At 50.2% G+C, this 18,001-nt stretch overlaps 1 protein-coding gene across 1 annotated transcript; it reads right to left on the bottom strand.

The window, feature by feature from the left end:
• Positions 1-674: 674 nt before the first annotated feature.
• KHDRBS1 (KH RNA binding domain containing, signal transduction associated 1) lies at positions 675-17,469 on the bottom strand. The gene is made up of 9 exons (XM_054086310.1): positions 16,997-17,469; positions 10,987-11,114; positions 10,329-10,445; positions 9,156-9,302; positions 7,295-7,431; positions 6,188-6,407; positions 5,192-5,259; positions 4,832-4,890; positions 675-1,934 (listed from the first exon to the last, which is right to left on the bottom strand). The coding sequence occupies exons 1-9, from the start codon at positions 17,304-17,306 to the stop codon at positions 1,837-1,839; spliced, it is 1,284 nt and encodes a 427-aa protein (XP_053942285.1). The 5' UTR covers positions 17,307-17,469; the 3' UTR covers positions 675-1,836.
• Between the last annotated feature and the right edge of the window lie 532 nt (positions 17,470-18,001).

The following is an 18,001-nucleotide window of genomic DNA, read 5'->3' as shown; positions in this document are numbered from 1 at the left end:
GATGCCGGATTCGCTTGGCAGACATGAAACACGACCCATTTTGCAGGGCTAAGAGGCAGTTTTAAAGTAAACCGCTCTCTTTACTACGATTACAGACATCCCCACCCTCTCGGAGGCCGTGAGGAGCCGCTGCTGCACTCTTTGAAGTGGCTCTCCAAGGCAAGGCTGCCATGAAGCGGGAAGGGCATCACCTGAGCCGAGGGTCGGGGGGTTACAGAGCCAGCTTCCCTCTCCTCCTGCTGGCAGCTAAGCCTTGGAGTTCTCAGCTTTCATTTTGTCACGGTAGGTTTAAACCAGCCATTTCAGACTCGATCTGAGGCCGCAGCCCGGAATGCTCTGTGAGGCCGCCTGAAATCTCAATTCAAAGAATCGTGAGCGCTTTCCAGCGGGCTGAAGTCAGGGTTCTGCCACACTCTAGGATCAAACTGCTTTCAACAACTTCCAGGGGGTGAAAAACATGTTTTCTTTCTACGTTTTTAAAAAAAACCCTAAGCTCGTTCCACGAGCTTGATAAAACTTTTTGTGATAATTACAAAAACCCAACATTTTTAGAATGTCTCCATCTTTTTAAAAGACAATTAGCTTTAGCATTAATTTAAATCCAATTGAAAAAAAAATAGCTATTTTATTGCTCGACCAAAAAAATGACAATTCATCACATTTACTTTGATTAAAAAAGGACTAAACTTTATTGACAAACTGCGGCAGACATCGTGACAGGTTTAGCTACCTAGTTAGGCAGAGTTACACACGTAGCAGTTAACCTTCAAGAACAGTGGGAGGACAGGATACAAATCCGATTAGGACTTTCTCCTATGTACAAAGTGAGTTTTTCCTCATGTTTCCAGCTGCAGCGTCCCTTTTTAGGCAAAGCTAGTGTTGAGATACACTTGAACAGCGGGACTGCCAGCACCGACAGCGCTGTCGGGCGGACTCGCGCTGCGTTCTCTGCCCCCCAGTGCTATGAAATGAGAAGACTGAATGCTCTGGTTTCTAATACCAAACACTGGGCAATTAGAGCCACGCTTTAATTTGGTTTTCCCTTTAAAGTTCTTCATACAGAACTGAACTAAGAACCCCTTAACACTGGAAACTCTGCTTCCCAAGCATCTCTCAACACCGCCTGTTCGGGGCTAGATTTCAAAACCCACATAAGAAAAGTCAATTTTACAAACCTAATTTGTTTTGTTTTGGTTTTTTTTTTTTTCCTTTTAAGTCAATTACCTTTAAAAAATGCTATTTAATTTGTTTGAGGATCCTTTGTACTAAAATTTAAGCTTACGATTCATCAGCAATCTGCTTTTAAGGACAGTTTGATGTCTGAGGTTACTTTTAAACGGTGGCAGCTACTACCGTTACATTATGATTTTAACTCTTAAAAACAGCCCTGAATTTTGAAATGTAGCCTACTTTGGGATTCTGCAACTACAACTTTTATGGGTTCCTTAAAACCAAACTTAAAAGGTTAACAAAACCTTAATTCCATATCTGCTAAGCAAAGCATGTCACTTTGGAAACTAACATTTTTAACTCAACTTTTTGTTTTATTAAAAAAGGTACAGTTGTATTTGCCTAAACACAAGGAAAGAAAAGCCATCTACACACTGAAAAAAAGAAACTTAAAGTCGCTCCTCTAAGTCTATTTAACTCATTTTAAAATACTACGTACAGAAGCCAGAATGCAGGGTGAGGATGGAGTGGGAGAAAAAGGGCCACGAAGAAAAACAGTTAGACAATTACTTGTCTGGTGTGGGTAAAGCAACGGGAATCCCGGGAGATACAAGAATCAGTAACAACTGTTTGCTCATAACTGATATTTTTCCCTCATGTTTGTTTTTAATAACGTCCGTATGGGTGCTCTCGGTAGGCCCCCTTCACTGGCCTGGCCGGTGGGGCCTTCAGGGAGGGCCGGGTTCCGTTCCAGTCATCTTGCCCTGCAGAAAAGAATCATAGAATCATGGAATGGTTTGGGTTGGAAGGGACCTCAAAGCCCATCCGGTTCCAACCCCCTGCCATAGGCAGGGACACCTCCCACTGGATCAGGGGCTCCGAGCCCCATCCAACCTGGCCTGGAACCCCTCCAGGGATGGGGCAGCCACCACTGCTCTGGGTAACCTGGGTCAGGGCATCCCTGCCCTCACTGTGAAGAATTTCTTCCCAATATCTAACCTAAATCTTCCACCTTCCAATGTAAAGTCATTTCCCCTCATCCTATCACTACAAGCCCTTGAAAAAAGTCCCTCTGCAGCTTTCCTGGAGCCTCTTTCAGTCCTGGAAGCTGCTCTAAGGTCTCCTTGGAGCCTTCTCTTCTCCAAGCTGAACAACCCCAACTCTCTCAGCCTGTCCTCGTACAGGACGTGCTCCAGCCCTTGAATCATCTGTGCGTCCTCCTCTGGACCTGTTTCAGCAGTTCCATATCCTTCTTAGGTTGGGGATTCCAGAACTAGACACAGAGCTCCAGGTGGGGTCTCATGAAAGTAGTGTAGAGGGGGAGAACCCCCTTCCTTACCCACGAGCTCTGCTTCTTTTGATGCAACCCAGGATAAAAGAGAGGGATACGTCAGGGTTGGCAGAGCACTACGGGATACGTCAGGGTTGGCAGAGCACTACGGGCCAAGGGGTATGGAAAAAGTGGTGGTGGTGCCAGGTGAGCTCCCCTCAGAAATCGGTGTGGAAGCACAGGGCACCTTCACAGCGGTTGCAGCACAAAACCTGCCTACAAAACACCCTGCCAAATCCACCAAATCAATCAGGGGAAAAAGCCACTTGCACGGATCCCCGGGAAGCCTGCAGCTCCCACAGCCCGGCCAAGCGTCGACTTGGACAAGCCCAGTGCCTTTTAGGATTAATGAATCTCGGCAGCGCCGAAGCCAGTTCCCAGGGCAGCTCTGGCAGCCAGCCGCAGCGAAGGTCATGGCAGTCACGGCCCCACGGGCCGGCAGCCAGCAGCATCCACAGCCCCGGGCTCCGGCCACGGGCACTGCACAGGTAGCACTCCTCCTCCCCAGCGTCACGCACGGCAGCTCCTGGATAACCATGCCAAAACAATTAAGTACCTACACTGCTCCAGGACGGCAGCACATCCGACTGGACTTCCAGACATCGGTCTGCTCCTGACTGCGACTGCTTCTTCCCCTCAGCAACTACAGCCTATCCTGCACCCCCAGCCTCTCCGGAGCAGACACCACTTCCCAGAGCAGTACCAGCATCACCGGTGATGGTGCAGAGCACCTGGCAGAACAGCCCAAACCCTTCTGCTCTGCACCACCAGCACGGAAGCTCCCATCCTCATTGTCCCTGAGCAGCTCAAATACCCAGTATCCAAGCCCAGCTTTCAGTACAGCTTGTGTTGCTCCATCCATACTCGCACACCTGCCATTCTCTCTGGGGTCACCAGTTTAGGAAAGCGAGTGTTCAGAGCGTGGCAGACAGCCGAGCGTGTCCCTACCACCGTGAAGCACGTTCTCATTTTCTCAAAACCCTCTCCAGCCCGGCTCAACAATTTATTTCCCTAATTCTGTTTTCATGAAAGCAGAGAGCGAAGGAAATAACTGTGGATAAACAGATCAGCTGCGGCAGCCTCACGCCAAGGGTGTGATCAGCATTTTGACCTTCACGTCCCAGACAAGGCTGCTGCGCTCCTACCAAGCAGGAGGCACAAAAGCCCCTTTGTGCTGCTGACTGACACAGGCAACAAACCCCTCACTGAAGGCAGGGAAGATCCCAGGATTTCCGACAGCAGCTGGCCATTCAAACGCCTCTTAGACTGGAAAAGCAACCCTGGTTACACACCTGAATTTGACCTTTTCACAGCCAAAGCCCAGAGCAGGGAATGGCCCGAGGCCAGTGCAGAGACAGTCACTGGTTTAACAGCTCCACTTCCCTACCCAGCACGGGGAATCCCCAGTTCCTGAGGATCCCAGAAAGCCCCTCCAGCTGGCGCCTGCCTCACTACCTGCATTCATTCACGCCTCAGGCAGCTGATGCTTCACTAACAGGACTGTTTTCCATGCAGGCTATTTCCAGGCCATTAAGCAGCTCAGTTATAGCTTTCCTAACTGTTTATAGTGCAGCTTGTTTACAGAGAGAGGAAAATGAATCTGAGTCATTGCCACATGCAGACGCCATTCATGAGCTCAGATATCTGAACCAGCATTAAAGAAACCGCTGTCACCCAATCCTTCACCGCGGCACCTCGGATATGAGGCCCATTGTTTCCAACAGCTGATTCCCACAGTTGTGGTTGAACTGCTCTCCTGTGCCATGAGGTCCAGCCTGGGCTGCGCACAATTCAAATCAGCTAAACTTCATAGATTGCTTGCAAGTTCTATCAACCAAAAACTGTTCCGCTCAAAGGGAGGCCTTAATATGACATTTAAATCTATTTTTCAATCAAATGTATAGCACAAAGTCAGTAGCAGCTAGCAGGTTTCTGAGGATAAGGAAGCAGATGGAACCACACACTCATCCAGCTCAACAAAACATAATCCATGAGAACCAGAAGGCAGCAAAGCAGAGCCGTGGGTGGAAACTCAGAGCTCAAAATATTCTAAAGCTAGCAGGAAATGAAGAGACATTTCCATAGCTAAAAAATGGAATTTTAAAAGCGTCACCTTTGAGACAACCAAGCTAGGTAAGAATCTAAAACCCACACAATGTCTTCGGTTGTTCAAGACCTGGATAATCCAGAGGGTGAAAATATTCTGTCATGGAAACTACCTGAGGTTCTCCTCAGGAAGTGTTTGCTCAGAGCATGGAGAGCACTGGAAAACAGCCCGTTGACCACGAGCAATTCCCCCCCTTATCAAGACAGCAGCATTCCCAGACATACCATAAGCTTCATAGGTTTCCTGTGCCTCCCCATGTCCATAATCATAGTATTCTGTGTCCCTGGAAGAGTAATTACGTTGGTTACACACAGTGCTGAAATCGTGATCCTCAACTGACACAATCTGCACAAACACTTGACAAGCAAAGATGCCCAGCATCGCTCATGGTGGTGCGGTCACTGCTTTTACAGAACTGTCACGGACACTGGGACGTTATTTCCTGGGTACTCCTGGATTCCAGCAGAATAGGGCAGTTTCCCTACAGCTCACTCAGAAATGAATGTTTCCATTCTCTTAAAAGAAGAAAAAGGAGAAAACACATGCATAATTTCCTCTGTAAGACAGGAGACGAGCACACTCACCCTTGGCCCTGGCTGTAGTAGCCTTCATACCCCTCATAGCTCTGGTCTGCATACGCGTCGTCATAGCCCTGGAACGGAGGAGGACATCAACGGTGTTAATGGAAGGAACAGAGGTTAATGCCAGGCTAAGAGTAATGGCAAAACTGAGTTCAGGTACAGCAGCCGTAGAGGAGTCTGGGAATCCTGGTCTGCCACAGGAAAGGGGCTCAATCACAACACACAGGGAGCTGAAATTCGCCTGTGTCCTGTGGCTTGGGAGGAACGAACCATACCAATATTTACAACACATTTCGAAACCATTTACGTGCCCAAAGCTACCGTTTCTCTGCGGGGCAAATCCAAGTGCCAAGCCTGTAACTGCTAAAACACAGATTCACAGGTAGAGAAAACCCAACCCATCAGCCTGTGACTGGTTTCAGTGGAAAAACTGAAGGTTTACTGAGAGGAGAAATAGAATTTAGAAGTATTAGCACTTGTGACAGCTCCTCAAAATGCAGTTGGGCATCAAAACCAGTCACCCTGCCTTCCTTTTCAAATATCAAGAGCAGAGATGCTGAGATAAGCTTGACAGGAGGGTGGTGCTCAGTTACATGCCTTGAAATGTGACCGTGCTCATTCACGTATTTATTTTAGGGGCAAAAAGGAACGTTTGGTGTTCCCAGTTCACAGAATTCTCTCGCAGAAAGGGAATGTGATATGAACTACATCAGTCTGATGTGCTTTTTTCTACCATGCACTGACTGCTAGGGCAAACTTCATCCCTGGGGGCACATTTCAGTGTTCAGGAACCCATCCCTTGCCCTGTATCTCAGACACCAGCAGCTCCCTCCCGTGAGGACCAGAGAGGCAGAGAAGGCCACCCAGCACCGTACTACTGACTGGCAGCCACTTTTCCCACACAATCTTACTGTTGTTAGCTCTGATTTCGGTAATGTTGAACATCTAAAGCATGATCAGCAGCTGGAATGAAAAACCCAAAGACGTGTAGTTTCTTACGTATTCCTCGTAGGTCTCCGGTGCAGGAGGAGGAGGAAGCGGTATCCTCTGGATGCCGGCTGCCCGTGCTCTGGGTGCGGGAGCGCCTCGTACTGCTGGGGGAGGCGGGACCCCGCGGGCCACGGCAGCTCCTCTGGCGATGGCACCCCGTACTGGGACACCTCGGACCAGGGCCCCCCGAGGGGGAGGAGGAGGAGGAGGACCACCAACACCACGCCCTCTGCAAAGGAAACGGAAAGGGTTGTGAGCACCCACTGCTCGTGTGCTGGACGCCGAGAGCACCGTGTGCGCTCCTTACAGCTACTGTAAAATGCAACAGCTTGATAAACGAACACGCCATCAACTAGGCCATGGATTCTGTGCCAGGATTGAAAGGACTGTTCATTAACAAGGACTGTTCATTAACAAGGACTGTTAACATTGCTGTATCACAGGATTTACAGAAACCACTTCTGGGATGAAAACTCTGCCGCAGTGGGCAGTACACAGATATAAATCTGACACAGAACTTTGGCCAAGTGGTTTCTCAGCATTCATTTTAAACAACCCTCCATCACCAGCCTGTAACGACTGCCAGGAACACCAAGGACAAGAACAGCAGACACACTTCTGGGCTAAACACTCAGCATCAGACTTTCCTCCACAAAATGGGCAGTGAAATAAGAACTCCAGTAACAGAGTTTATCACAAATTCACCCCAATGCCTCGACAGCAATGACAGAACAACGCCATGCTGTAACTTCCAGAGGAAGGCCAGTTCAAACTGGAAATGCTTGCTCTGCTGAAGGCTACAGAAGCAAACACGACACATCTACCTGCACAGGATTTCCTAGGCCAGTTTAAAAGGTTACTTTATCAAGCTACCAAATTCAGACACCAGAAACAACACAGAAGACATGCACTGTGCTAGATCACGTCTCAAGATGTACAAAACGTTTGATGCTGGCTTGCTAAAAGCAAACCTGTGCCACCAGGCTGGAAAGCCTTGGCAAAAAGCCACGATTAAGGCCAGCAGTGATGTGTGAGAACAGGCAGTTGAACCGTGTCCAGCAGGACAACTCCGAGCACGACACAGCATTTGCAGGTCTGTGCATTTGGGAAAGATACCTTGGAACAGGCGGAGGCGGTGGTGGAGCTGCTCCCCTTCCCCGCACAGGGACTCCTCGGCCACGACTTGGCTCTGGCACACCGTTCAGATAGGAAAGCTCCAAGAATTGCTCCTGACAGATGTCATCCATCATGTCCTAAAGAGGGGAATATAGTCAGCTCCAAAGAACAGCTAACAAGCCAGTCTGTGCTTTGGCATATCACAGGCTTCTGTGCTGGAATAAAAATAACCTGAGAGTCCTACATTAAAATCTGTAGGTTAGTTTTCCTGGGATTTGCCTAGCATGGCACAACCACCAGCTTCTTCCAAACCATCCAAGAAGGGCGCTCCTGCATGTCTGGGAGCTGCGGTGAGCACCACAGGTGGTCCTGGGGAAGAGGAGCTCAGTCATAGCAGCTCTGGAGGTACCTGATGGCCAGCATCCCAGGGATGTCAGCAGGATTTATGTGCAGGAGCTCACAGGTGAAGTCAGGCAAGACAAATCTCACCTCGAGCACCTTACAGCTCCCGTTTAAAGGCAAGCGGCTGGCAACGAGCCACATCAGGTAACAGCATACTGCTGTGTTCCCAGCAGGAAGGAACAGGACAGGACGCAGCCTGACAAACAGCAAACATCCATTTGCAAAACCAGGCTGTCTTTTCAAACCCTTCAGTAGGTTTCTGGTTCCATGCGTTTTATTAGCCTCAGGGAAACTGGCTTCAGGAATTAGCACAGATCTCTGGTGACCCCGCAGCAGCCACCGCACCCCACCCTTCCCTCACACAGGCCGGGTGTCGCTCCGAGGATCTTCACGATGCCATGGCAACACCACAAAGCATGGAGTCTGTTGCCAGATGTGTCTTCACAGCACTGCTGACTCCCATAGCGACTCCTCTGCCAGCTCTCACAAGTTTAACACGCTGCTTGAAGGCAGCGATAGATACAACACTTTCAATAGCAAGGCTGCACGCTTGCTAAAGCAAACTGAGGTTTTGTACCTCCCAGGGGCTCCTTGAAGATGACCTCTTTCCTTCAAAGACACTTCCCATCCCAATCTCTCCTACTCTCTGTGTCAAACTCTCAGAAATCACACAGTATCCATCTGCTGTTCCACACTCCCTACTACCTAGGGCTCCAGGTTCCACCCGTCCCGGTACTGGAGGCAGAACCTCCACTGGCTCACCAGCAGTGGAGCACAGTGTTGGGTGTATCCAGCTCCCTGCCTGCCAGGCTGAGCCAGCCAGAAGCAAAGAGTGCTCCATGCTTCTTTCCCATTTGGATTTATGCTAATTTACTGAGCAACATTACTGATTTAATAACATGTAAAAGACTTCTTCTCATTCTGCAGCTCTTGGAGGCAGCACTGCGGTGTCACAGAGTAACAAACCCAACCTGACGCTGACCATAAGGGTCCTACAAGGGCCAGCAGCAAGAGACAGATAACAAGTGTCATCTGCATAAATGCTCGATTAGCAAAAAGAGGTTCCTTCACATTGTGTACATTTAAAGCAGCAGAAATACTGATTTAACAGATATTTCCCAAGAACCAGCTGCCACACTGAACACTGCTACCGAGCTGCCTGGGCAGCCACCCTCTCGGCCTTGCATCTCCCCTCCGGAGCAAGGCGAACCCCTCTTTCCATACAGTTTCTGATCCGACCAGTGAGGTTTTCTGGATGGATTTCTGTGCTACACTTCCGAGTCAGAGGAACTCATCCAAGAAGTATCTTCTACACCACACACACGCTCGATACTCTTAGATTCCCTCCCCACACCAGTCCTGTTGCACAAGCCTTAACCTACGCACACCTTCCCCACCCTTAAGAGATTCACAATCCCTCCCACCACCTTCAACAAGGAGAGAGCAGTAGGACACCTACTGGAACAAGGAACTTCTTGACCTCTTCCATGGCGTGAGCCATCAGTGCGTACGCTTCACAGGGGGGTCCGAACACTTCAATGAAGACGTGCAAATCCATATTTAGGTGAGCATATTTAGGGTCTCCCCCTTTACGCAACTCCTCCTCCTGAAACAAAGCAGATTGGAGATTTCTAAAACCAAGTAAGATACAGAGAAATGTTTTTTCTTTAACCTATTTTCTAAGCCTTAACTGGAAATGTCTGAGAAGTGCTCTGGCCATAGACCATGGTAACACTGTGCGGGCAGTTTTATAACAAGCCACATGCAATCCACACCTTCCATCTCTTTACAGCTGTCTTTCCAGGCAATGATATTTTTGCTAAGGCATTGATGTCAGCCACTTGTTTTTCCAGCAGATTAAGCTAATGCCAGCAGTGTTCTTCCTCTTTTACCCCACCTTTCCACCCGAGGTGCTCTTTACCATCTATCAGAGTCCAATGCCTCAAATGAGCTTGCTCTTTAACTCTGCTCTTAGGTACCTCTGTTATTCATGTGCCTTTAAGAAGTTACAAACAAGCTAGAAGTGCAAAAGCTTTTCCTGCTGCTGAAGTAAAAAGCTGGATGAACTGACAGCCCTGGTGACTGTCAGCTTAGTTTGGGGAGCAGGTAAGGTAGAAAAAAACCCACTATTTTTATTTCTTCTGCTCAAAATAATTCTCCTGGCTCTTTGTGATTCATCAAAGTTTACCAGGAGCAGACTGCTCCCAGATCCTCAGTGAGCCGTGGGAATTAAGGATTTCAAAAGGAACGTCTAGAAAAGGGATTTTTTTTGCTTCTGGAGGGGAAACAGATTCCTTTAGCAAATGCTTTTTTCAGAGTAGCTGGAATTAATTCTTATTTTATTGTCTTTATACTTGACCTTTCAACACAAGGTATCTCTGCGTCCAGTGGTACAAGATCTCAAAGGCAACTGGTCTCGAAGTCACGCTCATAAAGAGCACAGGCAGACTTCTGCTGCAATCAAGACTGTTCCCAGCAGGCACAGAATGGCTTTGGAAGTGTGACTCCTGACTGCTTTTGCTTTTGGATTGGGATGGTTTAATGTTTTATACAATGCTTTGAGAGCCAGTATGCTCACAGCGATAAGAAATGCATTAATATACACGGATGTTTCTAAGGATGAAGCCCTCACCTTTGCTTTATCTCGCATGGAGCCCTTCCCGAGCACAGATATCTTAGCACCAGTTTCTTCCTGAAGCCTCTTAATGGTGTTGCCTTGAGGTCCCAAAATCTTTCCCACAAAGTTGAACTGTAAATGAAGAAATAAAAGAACAAAATAAGCCCCAGAGCTCCATAACCATAAAGCTTCTCTGCATGTTCTGCTGGCTGACACAATAATTAGCCACTCCATTTTCCCTTCACCTTACCAAAACATACAGACCAAACACCGCACAAAAATTTAAGTTCCAGAACATTATTTTCATGAAAAATGCTCCACCAGAAAACCAAGCTAAATTAACTCACATAAAGGGTTTAATTCTAACATTACTCTCCAGCAAACTGACAGGCAGTGAGCCTGAAGAGTTAAATGAGTTCTTCATTGTAAAACACAAAGCTCTGCATCTGAAAGTGTCAATCCCAGCAATGAAAGATCGCAACCTCACACATCACTATTTAGCTTCATCCTGGGACATTCTAGAAACACAACACATTTGAAATAAGACCCTGCAAGCTTGCATAGTGATAGCAGAACACCGTCAGAGCCCCTTGTGGTGCTGCCAGTGCTGTCCCTTAACGTCAGCCACAACCCCAGACAAGATGCAACCCGGCCGGCTCAGCGCTCCCCTCACCTTGGGGTACTGTTTGACCGGGATCAGAACACGTTCCTTCAGTTTCATGTTCTTGTGGGAAAATAAATCCAGGTAGTTCTCTTCCTCCTCTTTCTTTGTTGTCTCACCCTTCTGAATCTTTTCGATTTCTAAACAAGATAAAAACAGGGCTGCTTATACTCCTTAGACATTGCTTCAGTGCTGGAACGGTGACAAAACAAATCACCTCACTCTGTGAATAAAGGAGCATCTAATTGCATTAATGGAATCGGGGTGCAGGCCAGCTCTCCAGAGCCAGCCCAGCCTGCTCCTTCCTCCCATCAAACCTCGGGATTCCAGAGGGCCAAAAGTGGGATAATGAACAGAAATAAGAATAGACAGCAGAGACTGCCCTACAAATGACTTTGACAGCTCAGAACAGGGGACTGTGAGTAGTTCTGCATGTCGCTTCTGCTGTGCTTTCCTCCGTCTGTCCCCCAGCCTGGGTCCCCACTTGTGAATGCAGCACCCACGTGTGGCTCCCAAGCCTGGGGAGAAGGCAGCGCAGCTCCGTGACCTCACGTGCTGGCTCTGACCCCCTTGCAAACCAGGAGAGGTTTTATTATTCAAGTGATACACTATTTTAAATCTGTACTTGAAGCAGTGAGGCCAATATGTCCTGACACCATGGATTCCTGTGAAGTTGAAAACATTCCTAATAACCAGGAGCGGGAATGAGTGACCTTTGAGCGCACTCCGGCTTAGGGAATTCTTACAAGCTTCACTTCATTAAATGAACTGCACCTTCATCACAAGAGTGATTCCTAACTGGGTGTTTAAGCTGTAAACCTCAGGCATACAGCTCGAGAACTGTCAGAAGTCCTTAAATGCATTCAGGCAATGCAGCCACAAATGAGTGTCCCTCAAAACGAGACTCTGATTTTTAATTGTTAGTGTGAATTACAGAGGCTTGGGCAAACACTGAGGTGTCTGACGGAGCTGACAGCGTGCTGCAGCCGAGGAGGATCTGGAACAAAGCCCAACCAACCTTCAGGAAGGCAGTCACTAAGGGCAGGCTGATTAGGAACTCACACAGAAACTCCTTCCCAAATCTGTCTAGAAATTAAACTTTGGCTGGGGGCAGCAGGAGAAGGCACCTCATAATGGACGGCCCACCTGGAGAAGGCCGGGAATCACCCTCAGGCAGGCATTTGTTGCACAGCTTCCTACAGTCACCAGTGCTCCCTCCACTGCACCAGACAAACAGTGGCATTTCCCAAAGGAACGCAGCCCACGACCGTCTGGCTCTTCTTTCCAAGGATGCCCATCACGCACCATTCTCGTTTGACGGCCCACAGGGAGAGGACAAGCCTCCCAGATTTGGAGCCCATCCATTACGAACAATCCCAAATTACTGGTGAATCATTATGCACTCTTTGGTCCAGCTAAGAAACTAACTGCCAGCATCATGCATGCCACCACAAATCATCATTCACACATGCCTATCAGGGAGGAGCACGGTCCTTCCAAGAAGGTTAAACAGTGCCATTTCACCAGCAGACCTGAGAATTACAGATGTCTCAGTCAAAGTGCTTTAAAATACAACTCTCCCACCCCAGCTGAAAGAGGTGCTTGCCCAGGATTAGACACAGAACAGGATTACAGCTGCGAGACAGAACTGCACCTGCAGCCTGCTCTGTCACTACTAGGATTTAACGAGGGCAGCCAGAATGTCTCGCATCTCCTGTGATTTCTGTCCATGTCAAACTATCAGCCTCAGAGCGAGTGTTCATGGTTACTCAGCTGTGAGGATGACATATTGGGCACTTGGGATATTATCCTCCCTGTAACCTTCTCGTGTCACCCAAAGAGAACCAGGAACAATGGGGCATCATTACCCTCCGACTGGACCAGCAGCCACAGCCCCACGGGCCGGGAAGCTGAACGGCCTCTCGCAAACAGCACAGACCACATGAGGTTGAGCAGCCAGAGGGACAACTGGAAAAACAACTTAACGTGATCGAAGGATCAATTTTAAAGACTCATAGAATGGCTTGGGTTGGAAGGGATCCTGAAGATCGTCCAGTTCCAACCCTCATGCCATGGGAGGGTATCTTTTCAGTTACAGACAGGCATATAAACTGGTTTTTAGTTTAGAAACCTAAACATAGAAGTTGGAGACTGGGCTGTAGAATCACAAAAACCAGCCTAAATGTTGTATTTCTCCTTGCAGCAGCATCCTGGTGCCTGTACAAAGCGTTACCATGACTCCTGCATTTAAAAAAATTACCGGATCCAATCACTTTGAGAAAGATGAGCTTATTTTTTTTAGCTTTAAAAATAAACTATTTTCTGAAGACGCTATGCAAAAGTAAAAAAAGCAGAAGTTCAAGCACTGTCAAACGTATAAAATAAGCAACAGAGCTCACTGCCTCAGTCAGATTCATGTAGTTTTTTTTAATTCTAGCTTTAAGAACAGGTCAGAGATTCACAGTATGGAAACCACAGATGGCACTGCTGGCTGAGTCCCTGGCTGGGCACAGCTTTAACCCTAGAATACAATGTAATTACTTCCAAAAATATTTCGGTTTTCCAAAAAAAAGTAAGTGAATTTCACTCTGCATATGGTCAAGAAGGGCTTTCTATGCACACAGGAAGAATGAAAGCGCCCTAAAACTTTTGTGATGTAAATTAAACTTCTCAGAGGCTTCTTCTACCTTGTCTACACACAGCGATGCCTCTGTAAACCAGTGATGCCCAGCCCACACCAACCACACTGCAAAATGCATTCTGCCTCCTGCAATAGGAGGGAATCACTCTGTAAATTGGCCTGGGAATAATGAACTGTTTGCTAAAAAAAAGCATTGGATCCACCCTCACGAAGTCTGCAAATGAAATACAAAGCAGGAGAAGAGAAATCTGTGCCCAGCAGAAAAATTTCTGCTCTCTAGCTCTTCCATTCCAGTCCATGCAGGAGACCCTGTCCCCTTCACGCCTTTGGAACACATTCCACTTGTGATTTGTCCCACTGCTCCGATTTCAGCGCTACCCGTATGCATACTGGCATACTCACTACGCGGTGGAAGCTGTGTTGAGTGCCTGGTGGGTGGCAGCAGGTTTTGGAGCACTTACTGATGGGAAGGAGGAGAGCACAGACACCCCGCAGGGTTCACTTGCCTCACCTCAGCGCTGACTTATAGCCATGTTGGAGGTGCAGCAGCGGGTTACCTCCTCGCTGTTGGCGGAGAGGGGAAAGAGAAGGAACGCTGCTCAAGTGAGAGATGGGAAAGGAGAGAGCCTAGAGGTGAGCTGTGAGGAACGGCACAGGAAAGGCTCCTAGAGAGGGGTGGGAGGAGGCAGAGCCCCAGCAGGGACAGGTAGGACAGCATCAGCATTCAATAATGTTGACACGGCTCAGCAATACCCACATGTGAAATTATGTGTATTGGCGCATCCTGGTCTGCAACGTCTGGGCAGGAGTTTAAGGCAGCAGTCACAGCTCCTCTGGAGGAGGGCGCACGCTTGGAAACATAGAAACACAGATCCTCTTCCCCATTCCAGGACAGCCTTAGCTCTGGCCCAGTGAGCTTCAGGAACTTGTGCTGCTCTGGGTCATGCACAGCTTCCCATCACCCCGAGACCTCAGCACATCTCCAATCCTGCTGCTTGGTTCCTTGGCAAGTCGCTCCTGCAAGGCCACCGCCTATCCATCCGACTTTCCCACACAGCCCATTTCCCTTCCCAGGAACTCACCCAGGCTGAAAGAGCCTAGCACAGTCAGCAGGGGATTTGGACAAGGAGTCCACCAGCACCTCTGGCTGCTCCTTGCTTTGCAGTGCCCTGCTCCAACTACAATAGCTCAATGCTCCCTCCTTGCACAATTACTGCTCTAAGTCCCTGCCCACTGCTCAGAATCCATCCCATCCCTCCTCACCGCTCCATGCTTCTGGAGATGTAAAGAGCAGTGTTTAAAAAAAGGACCATACAGATGCTGGCTGTATAGAGACTTGCTAACGGAACAGCAGTGCTCACAGATCCATTTGCAGCACCGGAAGCTTAGAGGTGACCAGCTCCTTTCACATGGAGTTTGTCCATGAAATAAAAATATCTAGGATACCACAGGAATCTGAATCCCTGTGCCCAGCTAACATACTGCTGAATGTCTCCTGGCCTCCCAAAGCACACAGCAGAGAGGACTGTGCCTTCCCAAGCATCAGCACCTCCTCCTGCTCTCCCCGCAGCAGACAGGGCACAAACTGAACTGATAAAAGGGGGCCTCTCATTTCTATGGAAGAGGAAGGTCCCACAGAACCCAAACCACAGGAGTGACGGAAAGTGGATCACATTCCAAGGTGCACAAAATCACAGTTTTCACTTTCAGCTCAGAGCACTGTGTAACAGAGCCCCCAAACCTCGCCACTCCACTGCCTTTTCATCACACAGTGCATTGTCCAAGAGCCAGCGCTCCACCACCTCCACCGCATTCTGGAATGACGCTCACTGACTCCAGATGTGCTAAGCAGCCTTAGAACCACAAGAGTTTTAGACTACTTCTCGTTTAAACAAGAAGTTCCAATGCAGAGGGTTTCCCTCCCAGAGCCAGCAGGACAAGCAACCTCCATTCCTGAGAAAAGGTTAGAACAGGAACACTGCTGACATTCCATAATCCATCATTTCTTTGTCTGGAAATCATTTTGCCAAGCTGTGCTGGCCACACACTTCACGATCTTTGCCCAGACCTCAATTCTGTAGTAAGCATGAAACAGCTTCTCCCACACGGCATCCCCTGAGGGTGCCAGAGCAGCAGAGGAATTCTGAGCAACCCAGATCAGTCTGCGGTCATCCATGCAATGAGACTGACTCGCCTAACTCTTATTTCCAATATTTTCTCATGAGCTTCGGATCTCCCCGAATCTGGACAGTCAGTGAGTGTCCCCAAGGATGGCAGTTCTCAAGATACCAAAGTAAGCCTCACAAAGCTGCAGTCAGCTATCAGCAATTTGTAAATTAGCATATGCCCTCGTGAATCCTCGTTACCCCACGCCACGAATGGAGCATCGGTAAGTGGGCCGAGGGCGCCGTTCTTTGTGTAGGAATTAGCAAACTCCTTAGGTTCTGTTTCACCAGGAGGCATTATTACAGCGCTGTCAAGCGTCAGCTGGCTGGAGGCTTTTATTAATGAAAAACATTAAATTGATGGCAAATCGGATTATAAAACTGATTTATTTAGATCAAGACAACTGCGAGTGATGCCAAGCTGCCTGTGACGATGCACCTCACTCACTCGAACAGCGGGAGACAGTGATTCCATAGAATTATCTCCCACATTAAAGAAGGAACTAATAAAACCTCTGGTGCTGCACCAGCTACAGCAATATTGAACATTTTAAAGACCTTAAAAACGCAGAATGATTTGAACCAGAGCACCAGGGATGCCGCTCACCCGCAAATTCAATGTGAGCGCATCTTTCTGCCTGGTACCCTGCACGTAAAGCGGTTAAGCGGTAGCAGATATTACCGGTTAAGCGGAAGCAGATATTTTAAGGTGCCTACAGCGTCTAGAGGCAGATGGCTCGCCCGGGGAGAGGCGCCGAGCGCAGGGGCAGCGGCTGCACTGTGCAGATCCGGAGGAACCGGAGCACAGGCGACGGGAGAGCAGCACTGGGGAAGGAGAAGCCAAGCTGGGCACAGAACAAAGGCTGTCACCCCCGTTCCTGGTCTGGGCTCACCAGCAGCAGCGGACGAGCTCCAACACTGATTATGGGAGTGGACAATCACGGAGATGCCGATTGGTGCCGCACAGGGATGGGGCAAAGGCGACGTGGCCCCCCCCGGTGTCACCGTTCTGCCCCCTCTCTACCCAGGGATGGAGAGAGCCAGGATTCAAACACAAAATCCTGCGTTTAACGCAGCCCGGGCCCTGAATCACGGTTAAACACGAGCAGTATCTGATCTCCAGCCGCTGCGGAGGGGGTGGCTCGGTGCAACGGGGCCCCGCGGGTCCCTTCCCCGCCCCTCCCGGCGCTGCCCCGGCCCCGCCGGTCCCCGGTACCTGCAGTGAGAAGCTGCATAGCGTGCGTGAAGGATGGGTCGAGGCTGTCCTTCTCGGCCATCAGCTCGGGCAGGTACTTGTTCTCGGGCTCCATCTTGGCGGCGCCGGGCAGCAACGGGGCGGGGGCGGCGGAGCCCTGACCGCCCGAGCCGCTGCTCGACAGGAGCGGCTGCGGTGGGCCCGCTCCCCCGCGGCCCCCGCCGCCGCCGCCGCCCCGAGGCGGCCTCCGCTGCGAAGGCCCCCCTTGCCGTGCGCCGCCGGGGCCCGGCCCCCGGCCCATACGGGCGGCGGGGTCGTCGCGGCGCTGCATGGCGGAGTGGGGCCGAGCTGCCACACCGAGCGCCGCCGCCGCCGGAAGTCAACGACCGGAAGTACCGCCCCCTCCCGCCGCCGCCGCCGCTGCTGCTGCTGCTGCTGCTGCTGCTGCTGCAGCCGAGGCCGCCGCTACCGGCTCCCGCGCGCGCCCACCTCGCGCGCCTCTGCGCATGCGCACACCAGTCACCCCGCCCGCGCAGAATCCGCGTGCCGTCCCCACTACGCATGCGTAGAGCCTGGCTGTGACTAGGACTGCACGGGGGCGGGGCCACCGCGCGCTCTGCCCGCTGCGCATACGCATAATCGCCCAGAGCGGCAGTCACGGGCTCTGAGATTTGTGTCCCCCCGGGCGCCTCTGCGCATGCGTGTTGCGCTCCCCTCCCCGATCCAACCGTGGCGCTTGTCCTTATGTGCATGTGGAGAGCCAGGCCTGTGACAATGTCACGCGTGCGGGCGGGGCCACTGAAATCTCTATCCGCACTGCGCAGGCGCAGGCGCCTGCCCCCGCGCGACATTGGTCGCAGGCTGCGAGAGGTGTCTCACGCGCGCTCATGGCGCATGCGCAGGGGCTGTCAGAATAAAGCGGCCGCGGCGCATGCGTAGTGCGCTCCTCCGGGGTCGGGGCAGTCCTGAGGTGCGAAGCGCTGGGGTGGGCCGGGCCGTGGTGGCTTGGAACGGCGAGAGAGGCCG

This window comes from Cuculus canorus, chromosome 22 (genome assembly GCF_017976375.1).
Source record: "Cuculus canorus isolate bCucCan1 chromosome 22, bCucCan1.pri, whole genome shotgun sequence".
Lineage (NCBI taxonomy): Eukaryota > Metazoa > Chordata > Aves > Cuculiformes > Cuculidae > Cuculus > Cuculus canorus.
The sequence above is the reverse complement of the archived record's forward strand: the minus strand, read 5'-3'. Positions and strand labels throughout refer to the sequence as shown.

What these genes read in the sequence shown, in the direction of transcription:
- KHDRBS1 (XM_054086310.1), bottom strand. Translation starts at nt 17,306, where the DNA reads ATGCAGCGCCGCGACGACCCCGCCGCCCGTATGGGCCGGGGGCCGGGC. An exon ending in CGGTCAAACAGTACCCCAAG is followed by an intron (nt 10,446 to 10,986) that starts GTGAGGGGAGCG and finishes CTTCATTTACAG; the next exon opens with TTCAACTTTGTGGGAAAGAT. An exon ending in CGGAGACCTACGAGGAATAC is followed by an intron (nt 5,260 to 6,187) that starts GTAAGAAACTAC and finishes CCTCCGTTCCAG; the next exon opens with GGCTATGACGACGCGTATGC.